Source organism: Pinus tabuliformis, chromosome 5_1 (genome assembly GCF_031772625.1).
Source record: "Pinus tabuliformis cultivar Carrire ecotype Pingquan chromosome 5_1, CPIR1, whole genome shotgun sequence".
NCBI lineage: Eukaryota > Viridiplantae > Streptophyta > Pinopsida > Pinales > Pinaceae > Pinus > Pinus tabuliformis.
Window position 1 is genome coordinate 425,829,886 of NC_142305.1, and position 26,176 is coordinate 425,856,061.

The window sequence follows — 26,176 nt, forward strand, 5'->3', positions numbered from 1 at the left end:
ATAGTTTTTTCTTAAATAGAATTTTTTTAATAATATATATATATATATATATATATAGAGAGAGAGAGAGAGAGAGAGAGAGAGAATTTTATTTATTTATTTATTTATTTTTTTTTTTTTATATATAATTATAAATTATATATATTATATAATTATAATTTATATATATCATATAATTATAATTATATAAAATTTATATATACTTTACCATATTTAACAAATCCACCATGTGTATCAAATGACCGATTATATAACGTCACGACTTATCGGTTGACCCTTTGACCGCAATTGACCCAGACTGTGAAAAGGGAGGGAGCTCTCGGACGGCTAGAACCTGAACAATGCATTGCACAACAGATGTTGATTTAGGGTATCATTGGATGTGCTCTAGCCACGAAAATTGGTGGAGAGGCTAAGGCACATGAGATCTCCAATACCCGGAAAGGGTTTGGGCAGATTCTAAACAGTTTGGGAGATATTAAAATAATTAATATTTTTAATGAAGTCCCTAAGTCTAAACTTAGGGAAAATAAAATATTAATGTGAATTAATATAAAATTGTGTTAGAATGGTCCAAAAGTCATGGATCAAGCCAGATCTTATCTTAGCTGTTGATTAGGGACTTAATCTCGGTCGTTGATTTGTCAACGAGAAAAGTATAAGAGGAGGCTTGAGGGTCACTTGGAGAACACACTGAGGGAGACCAGTCAGTTCAATTTTTAGAGCGGGGTTAGCCGAGAAATTGAACCAGTGGTCTAGTGAGCAGTCAGGAGGCAGCAAGTACGAAGCAGAGAAGCAGGATCAATGCTGAGGCGGGAGAGGCAGACGCAAGGGTTTTTAGGTAGACGCAGGCACAGAGGCAGCAGAAGATTGCGTAGTCACGAGCTGGGCCTGCGTGGGTGATGCAGAGAGGCCCAGGGCTGACACAGTCTAGTAGGGGCTGAAGCAAAGGGTTTGTGAGCCATGCAGAGGTCAGCCGAGCTGACATTGGGATTGGGAGAAGTGCTGGAGAATTATGTCTCTCTGTGGGTAAGCCAGTTTGGTACCCTGTTGTACTGAAGAATTGCTGAATAATAAAATCCTCCCTTGGTACACCGGTTTTTCCCACATTGGGTTTTTCCAGCGACCGTTGTCCAAAATATCTGTATCAATGTGTTAATGCTTGTGCATATGTTTGTTTCTGTATTATGGTGTGATATCTGCAGTAGTATTTATTTTAATGTTTATTGAAGTAATTTCATAAATAACTTATTGTGGAATAAGTAGGAAAAAATAAATCAATTGCTGCAGTGATAGAATTTTCACATGGTATCAGAGGGAGTAATCAGAGACAAAGGGAAAATCAGTTATGGGTCGAGACCACGATGCAGAGGCATCCATGTCAGGGGACTCACACAGACTTTCAGAAGATTGCACAAGAGAAAGAGATTTCGATTTCTCTATGTTGGCTTCCAGGCTAGAAGAAGAAGTGGTGTGTATGACTAGTGCTGCATCATCAGAAGTATGGTATATAGACAGTGGAGCTTCGTGGCATATGACAAGAATCAGGGAGTGTTTCTGAGAATATCGAGAAGAGAAGACGAACTTTCAGATCACCATGGGGAACAAGGCAAAGTGTACTCCAGTAGAGAAGGGAACCATAGTTTTTCAAACAGAGTTGGGAGAACAGTTCCATGCTACAAATGCGCTGCATGTACCAGGATTGGGGATGAACTTACTTTCCGTGTCGCAACTACAAGGCAAGGGCTATGACGTCTACTTCATCAAGGAGAAGGTATACGTCAAACACCCAAGCTGGAAAAAGAAAGTGTAGATCAGGATCAAAAGTAATCAATTGTATAGAATGCAACTAGAATCAACAATGGCACTAATAGGCAGTCATGGAGACAAGGACTTGAACGAACTATGGCATAAAAGAATGGGTCACTTGCACCATGAAGCTTTGAGAATTTTCAGGAGCACTATAACAAGAGTTTCGGATCTGAGTACGGATGGTGATGATGTATGCAGGGGATGTGCTCTACGAAAGTATGCCAAGGTAGCATTTCCTAGGAGCAAACACAGGGCTGAGAGTGTACTAGGATTGATACACTCTGATATCTGTGGACCTATGTCCGTCAAATTTCTCAGTGGTGTCGAGTATTTCCTTACCTTCATTGATGACCACTGAAGGAAAACTTGGATTTATTTTTTGAAAGCCAAAGACGAGGTTTTTTGTCGATTCAAGGAGTTCAAGGCTCTAGTGGAGAATCTGATTGGGAAGAAAATAAAAGTTTTGCCTTCAGATAATGGTGGAGAATATGTCGATAAGGACTTCACTGATTTTTGCGCTAAGGAGAGCATAAGGAGAGAGTGGACAACTCCATATAATTTGGAGCAGAGTGGGGTAGCAGAAAGAAAGAATAGGACTATTGTAGAAACAACTAGGGCCATGATGTATGATCAGGATATGCCAAAATTCCTGTGGGCAGAAGCATGCAACACAACAGTCTATGTTCAGAACAAGACTCCTCATCGGGCAGTGGGCAAGATTACTGTAGAGAAAGTCTTCACTGGGAAGACACCTGAAGTGAGTGATTTCAGGATATTTGGGAGTCTAGCATATTGCCGCATACCCGAAGAAAAGAGGAAGAAGCTGGATCAGACTGCAGAAAAGGGATATCTGGTAGGATATAGCGAGAACGCTAAGGCATACAGAATCTATCTTCAAGGGAGCAGGAAGGTAGTAGTATGACGAGATGTAAAGTTCATGGAGGACAGGGCTTTCAAAAGATCTCGCGAGATGCCTTCCGAGGAGCCGTTGAAAGAGGAGTCGTTGGTTAAGCCTCTTTAACCAACAGAAGTAAAGAATTCTTCCTCACGACAGGAAAATTCTTAGGATGAGGAGGAGGAGTGAATAGAAGCACCTGCTGGCAGAAGAAGAACTAACAGGGAACTTTGTTAGATTCTGCGAGATGCAGAGGACTTCATCGGTGTGCCAAGAAACAATAAGAGGGAGCGAAAACAACCAGATAGATATCAGGTATTAGTAGCTCAAGATGGAGAGCCTGCCAGTTTCAAGGAGGAAGCTCAACATCAGGTTTGGCTAGATGCGATGGTAGAGGATTACAACTCCATAATGGTAAACGATGTCTGGGAGGTGGTGCCAATACCTCAAGACAGATAAGTGGTAGGTTCAAGGTGGATCTACAAGATCAAATACGCTGCAGACGACAGTGTTGAGAAATACAAGGCCAGGTTTGTGGCTAAGGGGTATGCTCAAAAAGAAGGGATTGGCTATGAGGAGACCTTCGGCCCAGTAGCCAGGTATACATCTATTAGGACCGTGATATCTCTTGCAGCCTAGATGGGATGGGAGATCTATCAGATGGATGTCAAAACGACATTTCTGAATGGGGTAATAGAAGAGGAGGTATACATTGAACAACCAGAGGGCATTGAAACTCATGAGAATAAGTCTCATGTATGCAGATTGAAGAAAACCTTGTATGGGCTGAAACAGGCCCCGAGAGCATGGTATGGTCGAATAGATGGCTACTTGCAGAAGACGGGGTTTGTCAAGAGTGATGCGGATCCGAATCTCTACTAGCTGGTTGTAGAGAACGAGCCACTAATCTTAGTATTGTATGTGGATGATCTCTTTCTGACAGGATCATCCAGACTCATTGGGGACTTCAGGAAGAATCTAGCCACAAAATTTGATATGAAGGATTTGGGACGAATGCACTACTTCCTAGGGTTGGAAGTTTGGTAGCAGAAGGGAGAAATCTTCCTTGGCCAAGGGAGGTATGCTACAGAAATCCTAAAAAGATTTGGGATGTACTTTAGACCTATGGCTATGCCAATGATCACCAATTGGAAGAAGATTGATGCATCAGAAGACAAGGATGTCGATCCCACCCTATATAGGCAACTCATAGCGTCCCTGATGTATTTGGTCAATACTAGGCCAGACATTTGCTATGCTGTCAACACCCTCAATCAGTTCAAGGTGGAACCGAAGAGGGCGCACTGGGCAACAGCCAAACATGTTCTTAGGTATTTACAAGGAATAGTCGATTATGGACTCTTGTACACTAGGAGTAAGGATATCAGATTGAGTGGATTTATTGATGTAGATTGGGTAGTAAGTTCAGTGGATCGGAAAAGTACCTCTAGGTACTGTTTCAACATTGGATCAGGAATGACCTCCTGGTGTAGTAGGAAACAGAAGTTCGTGGCTCTGAGCTCATCTGAGGCAGAATATATGGCGGCAAGCACAACTTCGTGTGAGGCCATATGGCTTAGAAAACTACTTGTGAACCTATTCAGAAGGAATATGGAGGTGACCAGGATCATGTGCGATAATCAGAGTTGCATCAAGCTCTCTGAGAATCTAGTGTTTCATGATAGGTCAAAGCATATTGATATCCGATGTCACTTTGTCAGGGACTGTGTCCAACGAGGAGCTGTACAGTTGAGCTATGTTCCTACAGGAGAACAGGTGGCAAACATCCTCACCAAGGCCCTTGGAAGGACAAAGTTTGACTACTTCAGGGAAAAGATGGGGATGGTAAAGAACCCATTTCAGTAGCAGAAATGGGAGTGATAACAACAAGGATGCAGAGGGAGTTGCAGTGTGGATGCAGTGTTGGGAGAAAGGACTAGAAACAGCACGAATGCAGAGGGAGTTGTTGTACAGATGCAGGAGTGGCAGTAGCAGAGACATGGGCAACAGTACAAGATGCAACAATGCAGAGGATGTTGGGCACGGAGGCGTAGCATCAGCACAAGGACCGATGTCGTATGATCAGGATGATACTCAGTGAGGAGTATTACTAGAGCATGATCCTCGCTAAGAGGGAGTGTTGATTTGGGGTAGCAACGGATGTGCTCTAGCCACGAAAATTGGTGGAGAGGCTAAAGCACATGAGATCTCCAATACCCAAAAAGGGTTTGGGAAGATTCTAAACAGTTTGGGAGATATTAAAATAATTAATATTTTTAATGAAGTCCCTAAGTCTAAACTTAGGGAAAATAAAATATTAATGTGAATTAATATAAAACTATGGTAGAATGGTCCAAAAGTCATGGATCAAGCCAGATCTTATCTTAGCTGTTGATTAGGGACTTAATCTCGGTTGGTGATTTGTCAACGAGAAAAGTATACGAGGAGGCTTGAGGGTCACTTGGAGAACACACTGAGGGAGACCAGTCAGTTCAATTTCTAGAGCGGGGTTAGCTAAGAAATTGAACCAGTGGTCTGGTGAGCAGTGAGGAGGCAACAAGTACGGAGCAGAGAGGCGGGATCAACGCTCGGGCAGGAGAGGCAGACGCAGGGATTTTCAAGTAGACGCTGTGGCAGCAGAAGACTGCGCAGTCACGAGCTGGGCCTGTGTGGGTGACGCAGAGAGGCCCAGGGCTGACACAGTCAAGCAGGGGCTGAAGCAAAGGGTTTGTGAGCCATGCAGAGGTCAGCCGAGCTGACATTGGGATTGGGAGAAGTGCTGGAGAATTATTTCTCTCTGTGGGTAAGCTAGTTTGGTACCCTAATGTACTGAAGAATTGTTGAATAATAAAATATTTCCTTGCTACACCGATTTTCCCACATTGGGTTTTCCCGGGGACTGTTGTCCAAAATATCTGTGTCAATGTGTTAATGCTTGTGCATATGTTTGTTTCTGTATTACGGTGTGATATTTGCAACAATATTTATTTTAATGTTTATTGAAGTAATTTCATAACTTATTGTGGAATAAGTAGGAAAATTAAATCATTTGCTACAATGATAGAATTTTCACAGCAGACAGATGCGGCATACACTTGTTCGATGGTACGACTGTTCTACGCTCGGTGTACAGTGATGGAACCTGCAACGGTGTGGTGTAGACAACAGAGGTGTTAAGTTATGGTATGTTCTATGCTTATAACAGTTTACTTCTTTTCCTTATTATATTCCAAAGATTAGCAATCACACGTACATAAAGTAAAGTGCAGATAGAACATTAAACGATCGACATAAAACAAGCCAAGACAAGAGACACAAGATGTGGTGGCTAGCAAGGGACAAACCCCACAATGTGTGGGGAAACCCTTTGATCAAATCTTCTTTTATCTTCAATAATTCAACAGAGAGAAATAGTACAATAAATCTGATTCATATCAGCAGTAGCAAACCCTAGATCAATAGCATCAGCATTAGCGGCTTCATTATCAAACTAGGGCAGGCGATATCTTGCAAACCGTTCGTCGGATTGACTTCATTCCACCACCAAAAGTTGCGGCTTTCAGAGGACGTTCAGATGAACCTACAGTGCAGTTCCAAAGAGGAGAAATTCTAGGACACGCAGGTCAATCTTTACTTCTGCAGTTGCAGCTTCAGTTTCAGCAGTTTTCGGCTTCAAACTAGGGCAGTCGATATCTTGCAAACCGTTCATCGGATTGACTTCATTCCACCACCAAAAGTTGCAGCTTTCAGAGGTGGTTCAGATGAACTTACATCGCAGTTCCAAAGAGGAGATCTTCTAGGCCACGCAAGTCAATCTTTACTTCTGCAGTTGCAGCTTCAATTTCAGCAGTTTCCGGCTTCAAACTAGGGCAGTCGATATCTTGCAAACCGTTCATCGGATTGACTTCATTCCACCACCAAAAGTTGCGGCTTTCAGAGGAGGTTCATATGAACCTACATCGCAGTTCCAAAGAGGAGATCTTCTAGGCCACGCAAGTCAATCTTTACTTCTGCAGTTGCAGCTTCAGTTCAACAGCTTCCGGCTTCACATGTGTGAGGGGGAGACCCATTTCAGCGCAGTAGAGAAGAGACTCATTTCTGCGTAGTACAGAGAGAGAGTGATGTGATGAGATGAGTGAGTCCAAATGAGGAAAAGTCCTCTTATATTTATACACAACGTTGGTGGGTGAATAGATGCGACTGTTGGGCTTCTGAGCCTACATGAGTTGTAGGTCGGCTTGATAATAATTCCATAATCAAAATAAATTCATATCTCCATGAATACTTATCGGAATCGGATGATCTTTATATCAATCCTACACCTCTCGACGAGAGGAATCTAATAGAAATATTATCAGCCATGAATAAGATGACCCACATGAAGTTTTGCCCTGGTTGCCAATTTTAAGACTCCCTCTCAACCATGGAGAACTTCATCTGCAATTTGTCTATCTGTCGTTACTATTCATCCATCAAATGCATTGCCCTGTACAGCCTGACCCTTGCCCTGCTCTGCTCTGCTCTATTCTGCCTGTTCTGCTTTGTCTTGTTCTGCCCTGCACTGATCTGTACTGTTTTGCTCTGTTCTGCTCTGGTCTTGCATTGTTCTGTTCTGCTCTGCTTTTGTCTGAATTATGAAGAAGAAGAAATGATCGAGGATGTATCATACTGACTCAAAGTCAGTCTCAGAGTATGTACCACTGGTCCCAGACCAGTCTCAAGCAACCCGAAGTCAGCATCATAGTGAGTACAACTCCTCTGGTCCTAGACCAGTATCATCCTCCATTGACTCAAAGTCAATCTCAGAGTGCGTACCACTGGTCCCAGACGAGTTTTAGCCGACCCGAAGTCAGCTTCATAGTAAGTACCGCTCCTACCACTGGTCCCAGACCAGTATCGCAGTCTCAGAGAGTGTACCACTGGTCCCAGACCAGTCTCAACCGACCCGAAGTCAGCGTCATAGTGTGTACCACTCTCACTGGTCCCAGACCAGTACTGCACTGACACGAAGTCAGTCTCGGAGTATGTACCACTGGTCCCAGACCAGTCTCAACCGACCCGAAGTCAGCTTCATAGTATGGTACAACTCCTACCACTGGTCCCAGACCAGTATCGCAGTCTCAGAGAGTGTACCACTGGTCCCAGACCAGTCTCAACCGAACCCGAAGTCAGCGTCATAGTATGTACCACTCTCACTGGTCCCAGACCAGTACTGCATTGACACGAAGTCAGTCTCGGAGTATGTACCAATGGTCCCAGACCAGTCTCAACCGACCCGAAGTCAACGTCATAGTATGGTACAACTCCTACCACTGGTCCCAGACCAGTATCATTGATCCCAAATCAATGGAGGTCATCCTAGCGTAGGGAGTACGCTAGATACAACGATGCGTCCATCGGTACTAATATGGTCCCTAACTTCATTTCCCTGCTCATTGATCAGATGAGAGGTACTTCCCATGAGTCCCAGACTGCATGGGTAGGATGCCTCGACAGGAGAACTAATCAATCCTGTCCTCACAGGAGAACACATCAATCCTGCTACAATCGCCGTGGAGAACACATCAATCCAGGCTGCCATGGAGAACACATCAATCCAGGCCTCACAGGAGAACTAATCATCCTGCTACACAGGAGAGCGAGTCATCCTGTTTCACAAGAGAGCGAATCATCTTGTCCCACAAGAGAGCGAATCATCTTGTTCCAGTGTGCACCACCAGGGGAAGGTGAGTCACCCTGTGGTCATATGTTGCTCCAGTAGGAACCGCAAGCCCTCAGAGCTCCTAGAGCTCAATGTATGCAACATGCAGGACCCTTGTACAAAGGTTTCTTGCCGACTCCAAGTCGTTTGGGAAAATCATAGATTAGATCTTTCCTCGGGGCTTTGATAAGGTTTATCAACTTGTACATCATCTTAATGTGATGGAGCTTCCTTGCTCATCGACTTACCATATCCCAGATGATGTCTATCTGCTGGAGCAATTGACGAATACTGGATTCCTCAATAATCGAATCCCACCTCTGGTTGTTATAGAGAATCACAGTGGTATCTAATGTAAATCCAAACAGCTCACTGAAGAGCTTTCACAACCAGACTGCCTCACACGAGGTTATGCTAGCAATAATATATCATGCTTCGGCGGTGCTCAAAGCCACCGACTTTTGCTTCCTGCTCATCCGGGATACCGAAGCAGATCCCAAGGTGAAACAGTACCCGGAAGTGCTCTTACGGTCCACCAAACTGCTTGCCCAATCAACATCTGTATATCCAAGTAGTCTCACATCTCCGACAGTGTATCTTAATCCATGAGAGATTATGTCCTGAAGACATCTCAGAAGATTCCTGGCATCAATCTAGTGAGGCTCAACCAAATATGAACTCACAATGCTAACTGCAAAACATATGTTCGGACGGAGGTTCACCAAGAACATCAATGTGAATGATTTTTTGAAACTCAAAGGCATTTCCCAAGTCTGGTCCGACATCATTACCATATAACTTCTAAAATTTAAGATCCTCGAGGTAGTCACAGGCTTGCAGTCCATCATACCGAATCTTTCCAATATATTTACCACATATTTTCCTTGAGATAGGAAAATTTCCCTTGGCTTCTGCCACACTTCAAGTCCTTGGTCCTTCATTTCAAATCCAGAAGCCATCTCCCTCTTACATTTGTGAATGAGAGGGTTTGCACCTGTAAGAAAGAGGTCATCCACATACAACACCAGTATGAGAGGCTTGTCATCTTCAACCTTAAAGTAAAGGTTAGGATCAGCTTCGCTCCTAGTGAATCCTAGCTTCATCAAGTAGCTATCGATCCTCTCATACCATGCTCGGGGTACTTGCTTCAGCCCATAGAGAGCCTTCTTCAACCTGCATACATGAGATTTTCAATCATAAAATCTCAAATCCTTTAGGTTGCTCCACATAGACCTCTTCTTTGATTGAACCATGCAAGAACGCGGTCTTAACATCCATCTGATGTAGGTTCCATCCTTGTGAAGCCATAAGGGCTATGATCAAGCGGATGGTCGTATATCTGGCAACAGGTGCAAAATATCATAGTCTATACCTCCCTTCTGGGATAAACCACGAGCAACAAAATGAACCTTATACTTTTCCATACTTCCATTTGCTGCATGCTTTATCTTGTAAAGCCATTTTGAAGTAGCAATTGTCTTGTCCAGGGTTTGGGAACTACTTCCTAGACATCATTCTCCATAATAGACTCATATTCTATGGTCATAGCATCCTTCCAGAGTTAATGCTTGATGACATCTGAGAATGATGAAGGTTCATTTTGTATGATCGTGCTCATGTTGGTCAGGTATCCCTAATACCTGTTAAGTTTCTTACTTTGATGTAAGGTTCCTCAGGGTGCAGCATGTCCTTCAGCATCATCAAGTATCCCCCTAAGCCATGAAGGCCTCTTCCTAGAAGAGGAAGGCTCATGTGGATGAGGATCAATCGGATCCATGGGTTCTTCTACATCAGGCATTGATTCATCATCCTTTTCTTTCGGTTCCCTGGTGTCGGCTTCTTGAGAGCTACTCAAAGTTAGCAGATTGTCCACCTTGCTGAGAGCCATATCTTTGTCAAAGGTGACATCATGACTAATCACGACTTCCCTTTGACCGGTGGTGAACATTTCTTCAGGAATTTAGGAACCCAATGCTTGATGAGGGCATCGATTTTGTACATATACGGCGGTGATTGTAGTTTCAGCCCATAGAAACTTTGGAAGTCTTTGATCATGTAGCATGGCCCGGACAGCTTCCATTATCGTGTGGTTCTTCCTTCCCACCACACCATTCTGCTCATGAGTATGTGGTGTAGTAGTCTCCCTCTTAATGCCAACCTCAGGTATGCCTGAGTAAACCAATTGTAATATATCGGAGGTCTTGCTTTGGCTTGAGGGGAATGGTCCCCTTTTGAGCTTTCCTTTGGCACATCCCGGACATACACCTTCTTTCTCTACTTGGAATTCGGGCATCCCTATTACCATCTGTCTTACATCGGGTAGAGCTTTGTAATGAAGGTGGGCAAACCTCCGATGCCAAAGTTTGGACTAAAGAGTTGTGTCACAAGACATGACACCTAGCGGACTTCCATCGACCTGATATAATGAATCAACACTAAACCCAAGAGTAAAGGCATCTTTAACATTATTTTTCCATATACATACCTTGCCATTGCTGAAGGTTACCTTGTAGCCTCTGTCTTCCATTGCCAAGATGGACACTAGGTTCCTTTTGAGGTCAGGTGCATTTAATACATCCTAGAATTTCTAGCCTTCTTGAATGCTAGTCCTCTTCCTTGATTCCTAGCTCTCCTCTTACCTTTGCTGTTGAATTTGTCATTCCTCTGATTGCCATCAGAGGGATTTCGAGTTGCACCATTGCATACTGTACCATGCTTCTCTAATCATGATTATCATCATGCTGCCCATGTCCATGATTTTATCCATCATAATGCTGCTCAAACTAGTGTGCATCATCATCATGCTATCCTATATGTCCATGATCTCATGTTGCCCTTTATGTCCATGATCTCATTCATCATGATGCTCATGATCTCATACATAGTGACTTGCTTTATCGCAAATGTAACATCGTCGTTTTTTTCTAGCCTTAGGTCCAACCTTTCCTTTTGATTTAGTCCCGGAATTATTTCTTTTCTTTGCATGAGAAGAAAAGGTAGCAGGAGGACCTTTAGGCATGGGCATTTCTTGCACTTCTTCCCTTGTTTCTTCTTGAATGCATCTAGCCATTAATTCCTCGAAACCAAGAATTACATTATAGTTTAAAAGAGTAGTCCTGAACACATACCATTCAAATGGCAATCCTCCAAGAGTTGTGAGTGCCATTTCTCTGTCAGTAATAGTTTCCCCAATAGATAGGAGATCGTTCTTGATCTTGGTGATTCTTAAGAAGTATGCTTGCATACTTTCATCTTTACCCTTATTGATTTCCCTCAGCTTATTTCTAAGAAACAAAACTTGATTTGCATCATTAACTCTAAATAAACTCACCAGTCTATCGTAGATTTCCTTGGAGGTGTCCAGTTCAGAGATGAAGACCACCAAGTGCTTGTCGATAGAGTCTCGGATGATCTTCTATTGTTTTGACTTCTCCATTTTTTCATTTGTTCCAGGCAGCTGCGGATGCATTTGATGGAGGTTCAATAATATTGCCTCTCACATGATCCAACACTCCTTGATTCTCAAGGGTTAGATCGATAGACATCTTCCATTCGTGATAGTCAGCTTTCTCACGGAGCTTGTCTTCAGCAGGAAAGAGTGTTGAGGACCCCATAGTTCTTTTAGGATAGCCTTGCCAATATTCTCTTCGATGATTGCTCTTGCTCTTGCTCGGGCTTTGTCTTCACCTCAGCTCTGATACCATGTTAAGTTATGGTATGTTCTATGCTTATAACAGTTTACTTCTTTTCCTTATTATATTCCAAAGATTAGCAATCACACGTACATAAAGTAAAGTGCAGATAGAACATTAAACGATCGACAGAAAACAAGCCAAGACAAGAGACACAAGATGTGGCGGCTAGCTAGGGACAAACCCCACTGTGTGGGGAAACCCTTTGATCAAATCTTCTTTTATCTTCAATAGTTAAGCAAAGAGAAATAGTACAATAAATCTGATTCATATCAGCAGTAGCAAACCCTAGATCAATAGCATCAGCATTAGCGGCTTCATTATCAAACTAGGGCAGACGATACCTTGCAAACCGTTCGTCGGATTGACTTCATTCCACCACCAAAAGTTGCGGCTTTCAGAGGAGGTTCAGATGAACCTACAGTGCAGTTCCAAAGAGGAGATCTTCTAGGCCACGCAGGTCAATCTTTACTTCTGCAGTTGCAGCTTCAGTTTCAGCAGTTTCCGGCTTCAAACTAGGGCAGTCGATATCTTGCAAACCATTCATTGGATTGACTTCATTCCACCACCAAAAGTTGCGGCGTTCGGAGGACGTTCAAATGAACCTACAGCGCAGTTCCAAAGAGGAGATCTTCTAGGCCACGCAAGTCAATCTTTATTTCTGCAGTTGCAGCTTCAGTTCAACAACTTCCGGCTTCACATGTGTGAGAGAGAGACCCATTTCAGCGCAGTAGAGAAGAGACTCATTTCTGCGTAGTAGAGAGAGAGAGAGATGTGATGAGATGAGTGAGTCCAAATGAGGAAAAGTCCTCTTAAATTTATACACAACGTTGGTGGGTGAATAGATGCGACTGTTGGGCTTCTGAGCCTCATGAGTTGTAGGTCGGCTTGATAATAATTCCATAATCAAAATAAATTCATATCTCCATGAATACTTATCGAAATCGGATGATCTTTATATCAATCCTACACCTCTCGACGAGAGGAATCTAATAAAAATATTATCAGCCATGAATAAGATGACCCACATGAAGTTTTGCCCTGGTTGCCAATTTTAACAGGAGGGATGCAGTACATGGTTTAATGTGGCGTCGATTGTCGCTTCTAGCAACTATCGTGGTCTGTACAACGCAGATAGACGACAAACGGTGATCCGAGACTGTCTGAAAAGAATCTACATGGAAGTTTCCGTGGTTATCATGTTGGATTGTGAAAGGAACCACAAGCACGGAGAAGGGCTGAGTATTGTGTTGGATCGCTGAGGGACGGGAGCGCGGTGAGGTAGCCAGGATTGATGCAGGGGTACTGGTGGGCAAATGTCGGGCAACAGAGGTCGGACAGGAAGGGGTAGCGGCTGTGCGGCTACTGTGTATTTTTTGGTTGTTTTGTATTTTTTATTTTCAATAGTATATGTATATTCTCCCTCTTTTTTTTGAATTTTATTTTATTTTTTTACAATTTTGCTATCCAATTTTTTTTAAATAATTTTATTTATAATTTTTTTTCCTTCTCTTTTCTTTTCCTTTTTTTTAACATGAATTTTTCTTTTTTAATATATATACATTTATATTTTTTTATGATATGGCCAAAAGCCTAGTAGCAATTGCAGAATCGAGAAGCTCCTTCTTCATATCGAATGCTTGATTGACGACAACAATGCTGTCGAGATGTTGATGGCCAAAGGCTTGGTGATCAGCGACCGTGGCTCTGATACCAAATGAAGCGAACAAAGTTCGTTCTTCAAGTTAAATTACTCTAGAAGACTTGGAATAAAAAGATATCCACGAGGATACAGATATTGTATATTAAATGTATGAATATGATTGATGATACAATGAGAGTGAGAGGCTTGCTTATATACTAGGCAGGTGCCTCTTCATGGAGGGTCATGTCTCATTAGACATGACTCTTCAGTATTATTACTACTTAACTAAATGTTATTACAATTATCCTCATTATTTATATTTATATATATTTATTCGTAACATTGTAGTAGTGATGTTGAGGGCTTCTATGAAGTGCTCATAGGCTTGTGGTAAGCTTTTTAGCGTGATAACCACCCTGTCCTCTTCTTCCAACTTCCGACCAATGGCCTCCAACTGATCTCGTATGTCCTTGGTCTTGAGCAAGTGCTCCTGCAACAAGGCACCCTCACTCATCGTGATTGAGAACAACATGTTCTTCAAAAAGAAAGCGTGCCCTTTGTCAGAAGTTTCATGAAGATCTTTTAAATGCTTCCAAACTTGTTTTGAAGTTTTCCCTGCTATACTTTAGGAAACATTTCATAAGTACTGACAATTTGATTAGCATCATGGCTTTGGTATCAAAGTTGTCTTGATCTTTACCCATAGCTGTCGGTCAGGTAGTTTTGCCAAGAACAACATCATCCAAGCAACGGTACTAGAAAATTGCCAACATCCATTGTTTTCAAGTGTTGTAGTTCTTCCCAAAGAATTTCTGGCTGTTTTCCAACATAATATTGGTCAAAGCAGCCATCCCTGCAAGCAAACTTAGTAGATCTCCTACCAAACCGATCAATTTCTCCTCGGAGGTGCTGATAATCAAGAAATCAGCGACTAGAAGCAAAAGATCTGCAAATCTGAGCAACAAATCAGGTACAAACAGATCCAATCTGCTCCTAAACAATCTGATTTGGCAAAAATGGAGAGAAATTGTAGAAATTATAGCCAAATTTCAATAAATTCTGATGAATTACTACTCAATTTGGACAAACAGTGGTCAATTTCGAAAATTACAGTCCAGTTTGGAAAAGTTGACTGTCAATCTCTGTACCGTACTTTGTTTTTTTTTGAAATATAAATTGGGGCTCCTTGATCGTGAATAAAATTGAACGGAATTGATGTCAAAGAAAATTCACAATTGATTTCTTTAAACCTGGCTTAAAATCGCAAAGATCAATCTATTGAGCCGAAAAACTTTTGGCTCTCCACTGTGCTACGATTGTGATCCCTCGATCCTTCACTGCCGGCAGCAGTCCCTTGGATCTTCATGCCCTCACAGTTCCGTGGCTCGGAAACTTTGCTCTGATACCATAAAGCAGAAACACGAGCATATGGAAAACCAAGAAATAACTCAGAATGAAAGAGTTCTTTGTATTCGGTTAATTTAATAATAAAGTGGCAGCTTTTTTATATAGGTTACAAAAGCCTTGAGTCATTCCAGTTTATGAATGTGGGATAGATCAAAAAGGCGAAATAAGACATAAAAGCATAGTCTAATTTGAAGTCGACATGACTTTATTAATATCTAAGTCTACTTTCTAATTGACCATTATTAAACTAATACATAATTTAATATGTTTCCTCCTTTTTCATCTGGAGATGTATTATTACCAATTGGTCTTATTGCATATTTGGTGCCCTGTAATCTGAGAGCTGCTCTGGGAGTGAGGTCTGTAATTTCAAAATCCTTGGATAAACTGGATGCCAAATTATTTAGCAGGATTCACGTACAATGTACGTTGAATGTGGTTAGTGGTCTGTGACTATATATTTCCCAATCTCAGAACTTGATTCTCTTTCCATGCCGAACTTCATGTGAGAAATCTAAACATCCCAAATAAGGCCATAATATCAGCTGAATACCTTAAGCGTTCAACTGGCAGCTGGTATCTCCCTTTTCATTTTTATCTGTTCATTTATGTTTCTTTTTCTCTTTTGTCTTTGACTGAGAAAGTTCTACTTTCATGAAAGGTTGACTGATGTTACTTGAGCAGTTTAAATTTGTGTCATGCTGTTGGAGTTCTTTTTCCAGTACCTTTTTCCTTGTGATATCGGTTGATTTACATTTACGGTAAACCCTATTTGCTACTTATGGCTGTTCATTCTTCTGTTCTTTCAAAGGCTAGATTTTAATAACTATTTTAAATTGAATAATGTGATTAAATACTATTGAAAGGCTTGTACATCAAACCTAGAATGTTAAAATTCTTGATTTAATAACTTGGGCAGGTGTGGATGTGGCACAATACCTTTGGAAGCAGCAGAGAATTTTAGCGGACAAGTGATGTGTCTTGCAGGTGATACTGCTCAGAAAGCTGTTGCAGCTGCAAAGAGGAATTCACAAGGTATGGATGTGGCCTGTGAGGTTATTTGAGATATCTTATTCATTTTGATGCTTTATATTCTTTCTTATTTTCTGATACTGAGGATATCCTCACAACATCTTCATGGTTACAGTGATTAGGGAAAATAGAATTAGGAACAAATCAACATGGAAAAGTATTATACATTTGTTTCAGGAAAGTATATGGTGGGTTTTTCTACTTATGCTACATTAAACATTAACTACTTCTGTCAAATAAGTGCAGATCTGAAGGAGGCATGTGATGTTCTTCATTGGGATGCTACACACGTGCCTTTACGCACTGGTTGTGTAGATCGGGTTATATGTGACATGCCATTTGGCGTTCGTTGTGGTATGTTTTATAGATGTCAGAGATTGTGATTGTACTGGATCTGCTTATGATGGTAGAGATTATAATGGTCTTCTAAATTGTCACGGGTATTGAAAGGATCTCATTGTGGTTTGAAGATGCCTTTATTGAAATTAAAAATGCTTACATTTTCTCAGAGAGCTAGTTTCCATTTTAAAGGCGTAAAATTAAAAGTTCTACAGTAAACTTTAAACATTGTGAGAAACAATGGCTGGAAAATACTAAATCTTGTTTAATATTATTAGTGCCTTTTCCCATTTAGAGACTTGTTAGCAACTTAGCACACAAATCTGCACCACAGGAAAGTGCTGACTCCAAGACCTGTAGCAAAAAAATGAAGTGATAGCTAATAGGCAAATCAGCCCAAAGGTCTCTAGCTGATTGCCTCTCTATTTGGATTGGTGCTTTTAAAATCTCAGGGGAGTGTCCCTAGTCTGTCCTGCACTGAAAATCATCTAAAAATCTTCCAATCAGCAAGAAAATCATCACATAATATGGATCTTTGGCATGCAGTTATACACACAAGGATAAAAATGATTGATAATTGGAGGTAAATGTGAGAATTTCCATCTGTAATCAGCGAAATATGAAAGAAAAGAGAGTGTGCCCTATGTGATTGATAAAATCAAAATAGAATTAAAACTATCTATATCACTCCATAGAACGTAAAATATCACATTCATGAGTTGAGAATATATGGGAAGTGCATGGTCAAATTCTGCTTTTCTATTGGTCAAGAGATTGGTTGCGTCATAGAGACAAAATACAAGATAGATCACAATAATATTCTCTACACAAAGTACAAATGGAGAGAAAAGAAGAAGAAGAATGATGGAGATGAAGCTCTGTTGACTACTCTTTGGAACACACGAACTTAACAATTGACAGCCATGATAAATATTTTATTAATAAATGAATAGATGATGTTTACATTTTGTGGGAGGCCCTGGCTATATACTGCCTTGGGTGCCTCTTGGTGAATGGGCATGATCTTTGATCATGCCCTTTGCCTAATAACTTATAAACTAACTATTTTTTTATATAACATTGCCTTCCTCTCAAAAGAATGCTTTGTCCTCAAAGCATACGTAACGACGAATGTTGCTGACGAAACGCTTTAGTCTCCCAAGAAGCTTCTTCTTCTGGTAAGTCCTTCCACTTGATCAAGTATTCCTTGATTACACGAGATCGAAGCTTCCTTTCTCTGGTAGATAAGATACCTTCTGGTTCTAAAATGACCCTTCCTTCATCATCTAGGGATGGAAGCATTGTTTGCGTTGATTGATGGTTGCCCAGTGCCCTTTTAAGGCAGGAGACATGGAAGACGTTGTGAACACGACTTTTCTCTGGAAGGCTTAAACTATATGCAACTTGGCTGATCTTTTTATTGATTTGATATGGTCCATAGAACTTTGGTGCCAATTTATTTTTTCCTTTTTGCTTCAAGGACAACTCTTTGTATGGCTGGAGTTTGACAAATACCCATTCTTCGACTTCAAATTCTCTTTTGGTTCTGTTTCGGTCCACTTGTTGCTTCATATGGTTCCTTGCATTATTCAACTTTTCTTTTAGGGTTTGGATGATTTTTTTGGGTTTCTTCTAGTTGGTTTTTAACAGTAGGTAGATTTGTCTAGACGGTAGCTAGATCCTTCCATTTTGGGGGTTCATATCCATACAAAGCTTGGAATGGAGTCATTTTTGCTGACGTATGATAAGTAGAATTATATTACCATTCAGCAAGATACAACCACTGAGCCCACTTATTTTGTTTTTTCTGTAGTGTAACACGTAGGTAGGCTTCCAAACATTTATTGACAACCTCTGTTTGTCCATTTGTTTGAGGGTGATAAGCGGAACTCATATTTAGGTAGGTTCCTACGTGGTTGAACAATTCCCTCTAGAAATTACCCTTGAATTTGGCATCTCTATCACTCACAATGACTTTCGGAAATTGTGTAATTTATATATATTTTTGCAAAATATTTCAGCGATTGTTTAGCTGAGTCTGATTTCTTTATTGTCGTAAAGTGAGCATATTTGGTGAGTCTATCGACCACTACGAAAATCTTGTCCTTGCCTTCAGATACAGGTAATCCCTCAATAAAGTCCATGGATATTTCTTCCCTTTCCTGATTCGGAATGTTAAGGGGTGAAGTAATCCAGGTGTCATAATATTTTCACTTTTATTTCTTTGACACATGTCACATTTCGCTACATACTTTTGAATATTGTGACTCATCCCCTTCCAAAAGAATGATTGACGTGCATTGTAGTAAGTTTTAAAGAATCCTACATGTTTGACTAATAGTGAATCATGTGACTCCTTGAGTATCTTGGATTTAAACTTGGAGTTTGAATTCAAATAGATTCTTCCTTTGTACCATAGAATGTCGTTCTTCCATTTAAATTTTGAGTTTTGGAAGGTTATTGATTATCGCAGTTATTTCTAGATCCTTAGCATACTCACTTTGAATCTCATTAAGCCATTCAGGAACAACAACCGAGATTGCAAGTAGTGTTGGTTCTTCGTCTTTCCTAGACAGGGCATTTGCTACTACATTGTCTTTTCCCCTTTTATGTAGTATCTCCATGTCAAAGGCGACAATTTTTTCAATCCATTTTTGTTGTTCTTCGGAAAGTGTTTTTTGTTGAAGGAGGTGTTGGAGACTGTTATGGTCTGTTCAAATGGAGAACTTACTTCCCAAAAGATATTGTCTCCACTTAGCCAGTGCGTGCATAATAGCGAGCATTTCCTTGTTGTATGTGGACTTAAGACGTTCTCTTTTATTGAGCTTCCTGCTTTCAAAAGCTATTGGATGCCCTTCTTGCATTAACACTGTGCCTATACTGAATCCAGAAGCATCACACTCGATGATAAATGGTTTAGAGAAATCTGGAGTTGCCAATACCGGGGCATTAGACATAACTTCCTTCAGTTCTTCAAAACACCTTCCTGCTTCCTCATCCCATTGAAATGAATTCTTCTTTAAAAGGTTTGTTAGAGGTGCAGTTATATGTGCATAGCTTTTAATAAATCTTCGGTAATATCTCGTCAATCCTAAGAACCCTCTTAGCTTGAATATATTAACTTGTTTGGTCCATTCCTTTATAGCTTTGGTTTTATTAGGGTCCACTTTTACGCCTTCATGGAATATAATGTGTCCAAGGTATTCTACTTCTTCCTTCCCAAAGGTGCATTTGGATTTCTTGGCGTAGAATTGATGCTCTTTCAGTGGTGTAAGAACTTTATCCAGATGTTGTAGGTGCTCCTTCCAAGTTTCACTATAAATTAAAATATCATCAAAGAATACTAATACAAACTTCTTAAGATATGGACGGAATAACTCGTTCATAGTGGCTTGGAATGTTGCTGGTGCATTGGTTAACCCAAATGGCATTACTTTAAATTCGTAGTGACCTTCATGTGTTCGGAATGTCGTTTTTGGTATATCTTCCAACTTGGTTCTGATTTGATAATAGCCTGACCTTAAGTCCAATTTTGAGAAGTATTTTGCACCATGTAATTCATCCAACATTTCGTCGATAAAGGGGATTGGGAATTTGTCTTTAATCGTTATCTTGTTTAATCCTCTATAGTCAATGCATAGCTTGAATGAACCATCCTTCTTCCTTACCAATACCACTGGAGTAGCATACAAACTCTTACTTTTCGAGATGATCCCACACATTTAAGAGGTCTTGGATTAATCTCTCAATTTTCATCTTTTGGTGATGTGGATATCGATACGGCTTGATGTTGACGGGGTCTGACCCTGCTTTGATTTCTATTGTATGCTCAATTTCCCTTTTAGGAGGCATTTTCATAGGCAAGTCTTGGAATACCTTTTCATGCTTCTGAATTAGATCTTGTATCTCTAGTGACTCTTTGCTGATCATGTTTGCAGATAACATTTCTAATTGGTGACACGGTACTACATAAGTCGGTGCTCCTTTTTGAATCATCTTCATCATCTGAGATGACGATACGATTTGATTTTCTGGTGCTTGGAATCCGTATAACTTGTACCTCTACTCTTCCCAGTTAAATCTTATGAACTATACATGATGGTTGGCAGAGTAAGTTCCTAGAGTTCATAGCCATTGGATACCTAAGACCACATCTACTCCACCTAATGGTACAGTGAAGAACGGGGATTCTAAATTAAAGTCTTGAATTTGCAATTTGACCTTATGGCATTTCCCTACCTTTTCGATCTTCTTACCATCGGCTACCATCACCTTCATGTTGGGTAAGGGAAATGAGAAAATGTTGAGTCTCTTTGCCATGGTTGCATCTAAAAAATTGTGGGTGCTACTAGAGTCGATGAGAACCACTACGTTGTTCTTCTTTATATGTCCTTTCAATTTTAGAGTCTGAGGTTGTGATATACCTGTCATAGCTGATAGTGACACTTGCGGAATACTTCCATCATCTAATTCTGGAGAGAATTCTAGGGCATCTTCTGTTTCTTCTATGTCTGAATCATCACTGTTTGAATCATTAGTTGCTTCACAGTTATATAGGTTCTTGGATTCTTTTCCTTTTGCACACCTATGTTTAGGGTTCCACTTCTCGCCACAACGTTTGCATTTGCCTTCTTTTATCCTTTGCATTTCTATGTTAGATTTTTCGCCCTCACGACGATATGGTGGAACATATCTTGTATTATCTGTATCCATAGACTGGGGTATTCTTTGTCTCGAATATACTTTTTCCGGTTTTGACCTCAGTATCTGTTCAAATTTCTTTTTAGTAGCTTTTGCTTTTTGTCTTTCTACTTCTATTGACGTGATGTCATGAAGCTCAAGTTCTACTTGTAGATGAGTTTTAAGTCCGGAGATGTATGATTGAATTAGACGAGATTCTGATAACCCAGGTACTCGTGTTGCTAAGGTCTCCCATTCTCGAGTGTACTCATCCACATTTCCTTTTTTGTCGCAATCTGATGAGTGTTGAAAAGAACTCTTCTTCCTTTACACCTTGGAATCTTTTAAAGAGTGCATCCTTAAATTTTCTCCAACTGATGGCGATTGTCGTCATCTTCCACCACATGTACCAATTATATGCTTCTCCTTCCATTTTCATGGAAGCGTGCCTAATCTTTTCGTCATCATTGTCGATGTCGTAAATCTCGAAGTATTCTTCTACTTTATTCAACCACGCAACGCTGCATTTTTCGTTCCCATCAAATTTGGGCAGCTCGATTTTTGCCTTTCGCTTATACGTTGCTAACGGTGGAGCGAAAAGAGGGTATTGATTGGTGAATGTATCCCAGAGTTGGTTATTTGAAAAAATCGCGTTACTATTTCCTTGATGGTGCGTGGATGATTTTTTTCGAGACTCCGTTTTTTCATGAGAATCTGCTGAATTTGTTGAATTTGATGAAATGTGCTATTGATTACCTTCATCATTTTGGAGTAGTTGTTCGGGTGTAACCTTCCTCCTTCCACACAAAGTGTTCAGCAACGCCATTGTCTGATTATGATTTATGTCGGACTTGATATGGTTCTGCTCGAGCTGTAGTTCTATTCGATTTGTCGTATCCTGAAGCTTCTTGATATCGTCGAAATGTCCAATAACCCTACTCTCAAGACCAACTAATTTTTGGTTGAAATCATCGGAGTGGCTACTAATCCTATTCTCAAAACGGCCATTGACATTGACGACATTGAACGAGTTTGTGGGGGTGTATATTTGTCCGCCAGCTTTTTTATTTTTTTTGAGATAATTAAATTATATTAATTAATTTAATTATATAACACACACACACACACACACACACATATATATATATTTAAATTAAATTAAATAATTTAACTATATATATATATATATTTTATTTATAAAGTTTTATAACTCTATACTATATTAATTGAATGTATGTTGGACGGACTATGGATGCGATGGAAGGCAAATAGTGGATGGTGGCGAAGAAGCACAGGTAGACGGTGGTGAAGATGGGTGTGGTGAGAGACAGGGAGTCGAGCCTGACAGGGTACGACAGAGAATGAGGCAGATCGACTTGGAACGATGCGGATAGCAGAGACGGATGGCAGAATATCAATGAACAGGGTTGCGGATGCAGATAAGGGAGATAGACTGTGGATACGGACAACGCCTGTGGATAGCGGAGATGGATGGCGTCTTGCTGGAGAACTGAACTGCTCTGATACCAGATGGAACACACGAACTCAACAATTGAAAGCCATGATAAATATTTTATTAATAAATGAATAGATGATTTTTACATTTTGTGGGAGGCCTTGGGTGCCTCTTGGTGAATGGGCATGCTCTTTGATCATGCCCTTTGCCTAATAACTTATAAATTGACTATTTTTTTATATTACACTCTCAAGAATACCCTACCAAATAATGGCAATTCGACCTCTCTTTATGGAACTCTTTTCCTCCTAAAGGAGGCACCTATCTCATGCAATTTGCCTTGGTTAACTCATAATGAAGCTACTTGAAGTGGAGGAGATCTCATGTGCCTAATCTATGTGCTTTGTTAGAAGTGACGAGGAGTGAAGTGAACTCAAACAAGGTCAAGTCGAACTCTCCTGTCCACTTTGATTGTGGAGCTAAACTCATTCGTTCTTCTTGATTTTTTCATTTGCTTTTTTAGTAGAGTGGAGTGAAGAGAGAGAGAAGGCCATGTGCTCTAGTTTAAGTTTTTAACTCCTTCATGCACCTTGAGTGAAATTTAGTGAAATGAGCAAGAACCATGCACTTTCTTCATTTAACTAGATTGACTCACTCAAGTCCTGAAGTTTCCCAAGTACCGGGAACATCCCATTTCTACACAGGATGTCTCTAGTGAAATCTCCAAGTTTCAGGGGACATTCCCAAAGAAGTCCCCAGGTCTGGGGAGAGTGTGAAGTGCAGGGGACGCAACTCCAACCCCTAGGAACAGATCCCTGTGGAACAGTGATTTTCAGAAAGAAATTAATATAGATAATTATAATTGCTGTTCTGTGCATGTGAATGTCTTTGCACTGTAGTAACCTGGATAATTCAATGTTGAACTCACACACTTAAATGCTTCCAGGAAATGAAATTCTTCTCTGCTAGGTTGCTACATAACCATTGGTTTATTGTAGAAGATAATTTTTGCAAGAATATGGTAAAATAAATAAACAGTCTCTTTGCTATATACCATTACTAGCTATTTGTACTCCCAACTTATTCTGACTTATAAAATTTTCTGCAGGAAGCACACGTGTCCGGCAATGGCTTTGCCCAAAGGTCTTGAAAGAGGTAATTCTATGTTTCTCTAGACTCAATTTAGTATGGTTGTCGTATGAAAAATTCTTATGTCTTTTATTTTGTTTTCTTGACAGATGATCCGTGTATTAGCACCTGAGACAGGTTGGTATCATGTTGGGTACTAGTAGCCCATTCACAACATATGCCATAAACAATAGTGCTAATTTAAATCACTTCTTTATTTTTTTTTCCTTTTCAGCTTTGTTTGGAATTATTATTGCCACTTGCTAAAAAGTGTCTCTTTCAAAATTTAATCATGTCACATATAATACAAATCTAAGAGTAACCAAAAGTTGGTCACTGTTGTTTTGGTTGGTTTTGGGTTCACTTAAGAATGTTCCGGGAGACAATAAGATACACTAAATTTTGGTTATTTACATTTACTATTATACTGGCATGTGATGTCCGTAGGAAGGCCAATACAACTGCAACATAATAAATACAGATAATTTCTGAAGACAGGCAGTACCCTACTTTATAGTAGTAATACAAGAGAAATTTTATTCACCAGGCACCTAATAATTTCCACACCTATAAATGAAGAGCCTTTTCATTCCAAAAGATATAAAAAAAAATGGCCTGTGGAGAAGCAAAATTCTCAGCTTGATTGCATGATCTGCCTTATCATCCTTTTGCATTCTATAACTGTCCACAACGATGGTCAAGAATGGTTAATGTTGACCCATCAATTTGAAACAATCATGAAATAAAATCCACTATCAAATAAAACATTATTCACGTTATTTTATACTTCTTACTAGACCAAACCCAGTATGAAATAAAACCAGCTTGTCCTGGCAGAAAATTGCTAAATGAGTCAATATCTTTGAATACAAAGTCTTGAAAGTGATAATAAGATAAAATTAATGTGTTAATGTCCCAACCAATAACCAAGAGGGTAGGTAAATGGGACTGAACAAGTACAATCAGCAATATACCCCTACAAATTTAGTCCCCAGCATTGTGTTGTCAAGCATTACTCTCGAGGGCACCAAAATAAAGGTTCTGGGATTTCTACTCCTATTTATATCCAAAATTTTCTTTTGGAATCCGTTCTGGGTTAGAAAGGTATTAATTAAATACCTGATCCATTTATAATTTGTCCACTCTGAGTATGGAGGATTTTCCCTTAAATAATGTTGCCAGTCATGGCACTAAAGAAATAATGACTAAATCATTATCCACTAATATAGGTCTGATTTGGAATCCTGAATGTTGACTAGAACTAAATAAAATCTCATGTTGTCAGGGACAAAGTAGAGAAACACATTCTAAGAAAATTTTGGATACGGTATGGCTTGATATAGCATATATTAAAATTTAAAATAGATATAAAACATGCATGTGCAACAAATAACATAAAGTAGAAAATACCACTGTCTGCACTCGGCCCAAAATAAACTGTTCAGATATGATAAAAAAACAGTAGACTATTTTCAACAAGAATTTTCTTCACTGTGCTTAGTCCACTATCCAGGGAGAAACACCAACTGTTCAGCCAATCATGAAAATCATGATTAAAAACTAAAAAATGCCTTCCTATTTGAAAAATATGACCTGCAATGGTGACAGCATCCTTCATCCATAGAAATCATCCTCCAACTGTTTCAAAATCACCCTTGCTGTCACTGAAACAATTCCCTGCTGCTAGATGTGGTATCCATGGCTAAACTGATCCGAATTGGATCATTATATTGTTTGTCATCCATATCGATGCTTTTAGAGTGGAAAAAGTAGAGGAATCAGCTCACAGGATCATTTTTACCAGTGGGACCAAGTTTGGCAAATTAGGGACTGAAACCTTTGAGGAGCAGTTTGAGGCATAAAATGATGTTTTTTGGAGGTAAATTTTTTCTGCCCAAGTGACAACTTTCTGTGCTATTCTACACACATAGACCTTTCCAATGACGCAATAATTGCCTCAAACGGAGTCCTTATGAAAAAGTTATGCCACTCGGAAGTTGACTTACCTATTTTGACCACCATAATTTGAGAGGATGCCACGTGAGACCCATTATTCATGGAAAAGGGGCTAGCCACACGATCATGATGAAGAAGACTAGCAGAGTCCATATTGTAACTCTAGTTAAAGGTTGAGAGGGTCAAACTTAACCCAGTTCACCTATCAAACCAGTTTTTGAACTAGAACCGGAAAAACCGGACTGGTTAGATTTCAATGAACCAGTGTTTAAAAAAATACATGAAATAATTATTTTTTAATAAAAAAAAACTATTTTTAAGATTTAAAACTATAATTCCAAACGAATAGAGACAAAATATGCAAAATTTGCTCATCTATATAGCATTTAAAGGTGAATATATCACATAGAAAAAAAATGTAAAGGTGAATATA

The 26,176-nt window shown here is 40.0% G+C and overlaps 1 protein-coding gene across 5 annotated transcripts in view; it reads left to right on the plus strand.

Annotated features, from left to right (window-relative positions):
• The window catches only part of LOC149165308 (uncharacterized), a 427,682-nt gene that overhangs the window by 269,067 nt on the left and 132,439 nt on the right, over positions 1 to 26,176 (plus strand). For 4 of the 5 annotated variants that reach the window (XM_089431106.1, XM_089431110.1, XM_089431107.1 and 1 more), the window contains 4 exons: positions 16,072 to 16,187; positions 16,431 to 16,538; positions 23,768 to 23,814; positions 23,898 to 23,925. In XM_089431106.1, the coding sequence (XP_089287232.1) occupies positions 16,072 to 16,187; positions 16,431 to 16,538; positions 23,768 to 23,814; positions 23,898 to 23,925 (299 nt within the window). The remainder of the gene's footprint in view (positions 1 to 16,071; positions 16,188 to 16,430; positions 16,539 to 23,767; positions 23,815 to 23,897; positions 23,926 to 26,176) is intronic. The other variant, XM_089431109.1, reaches the window with a different exon arrangement.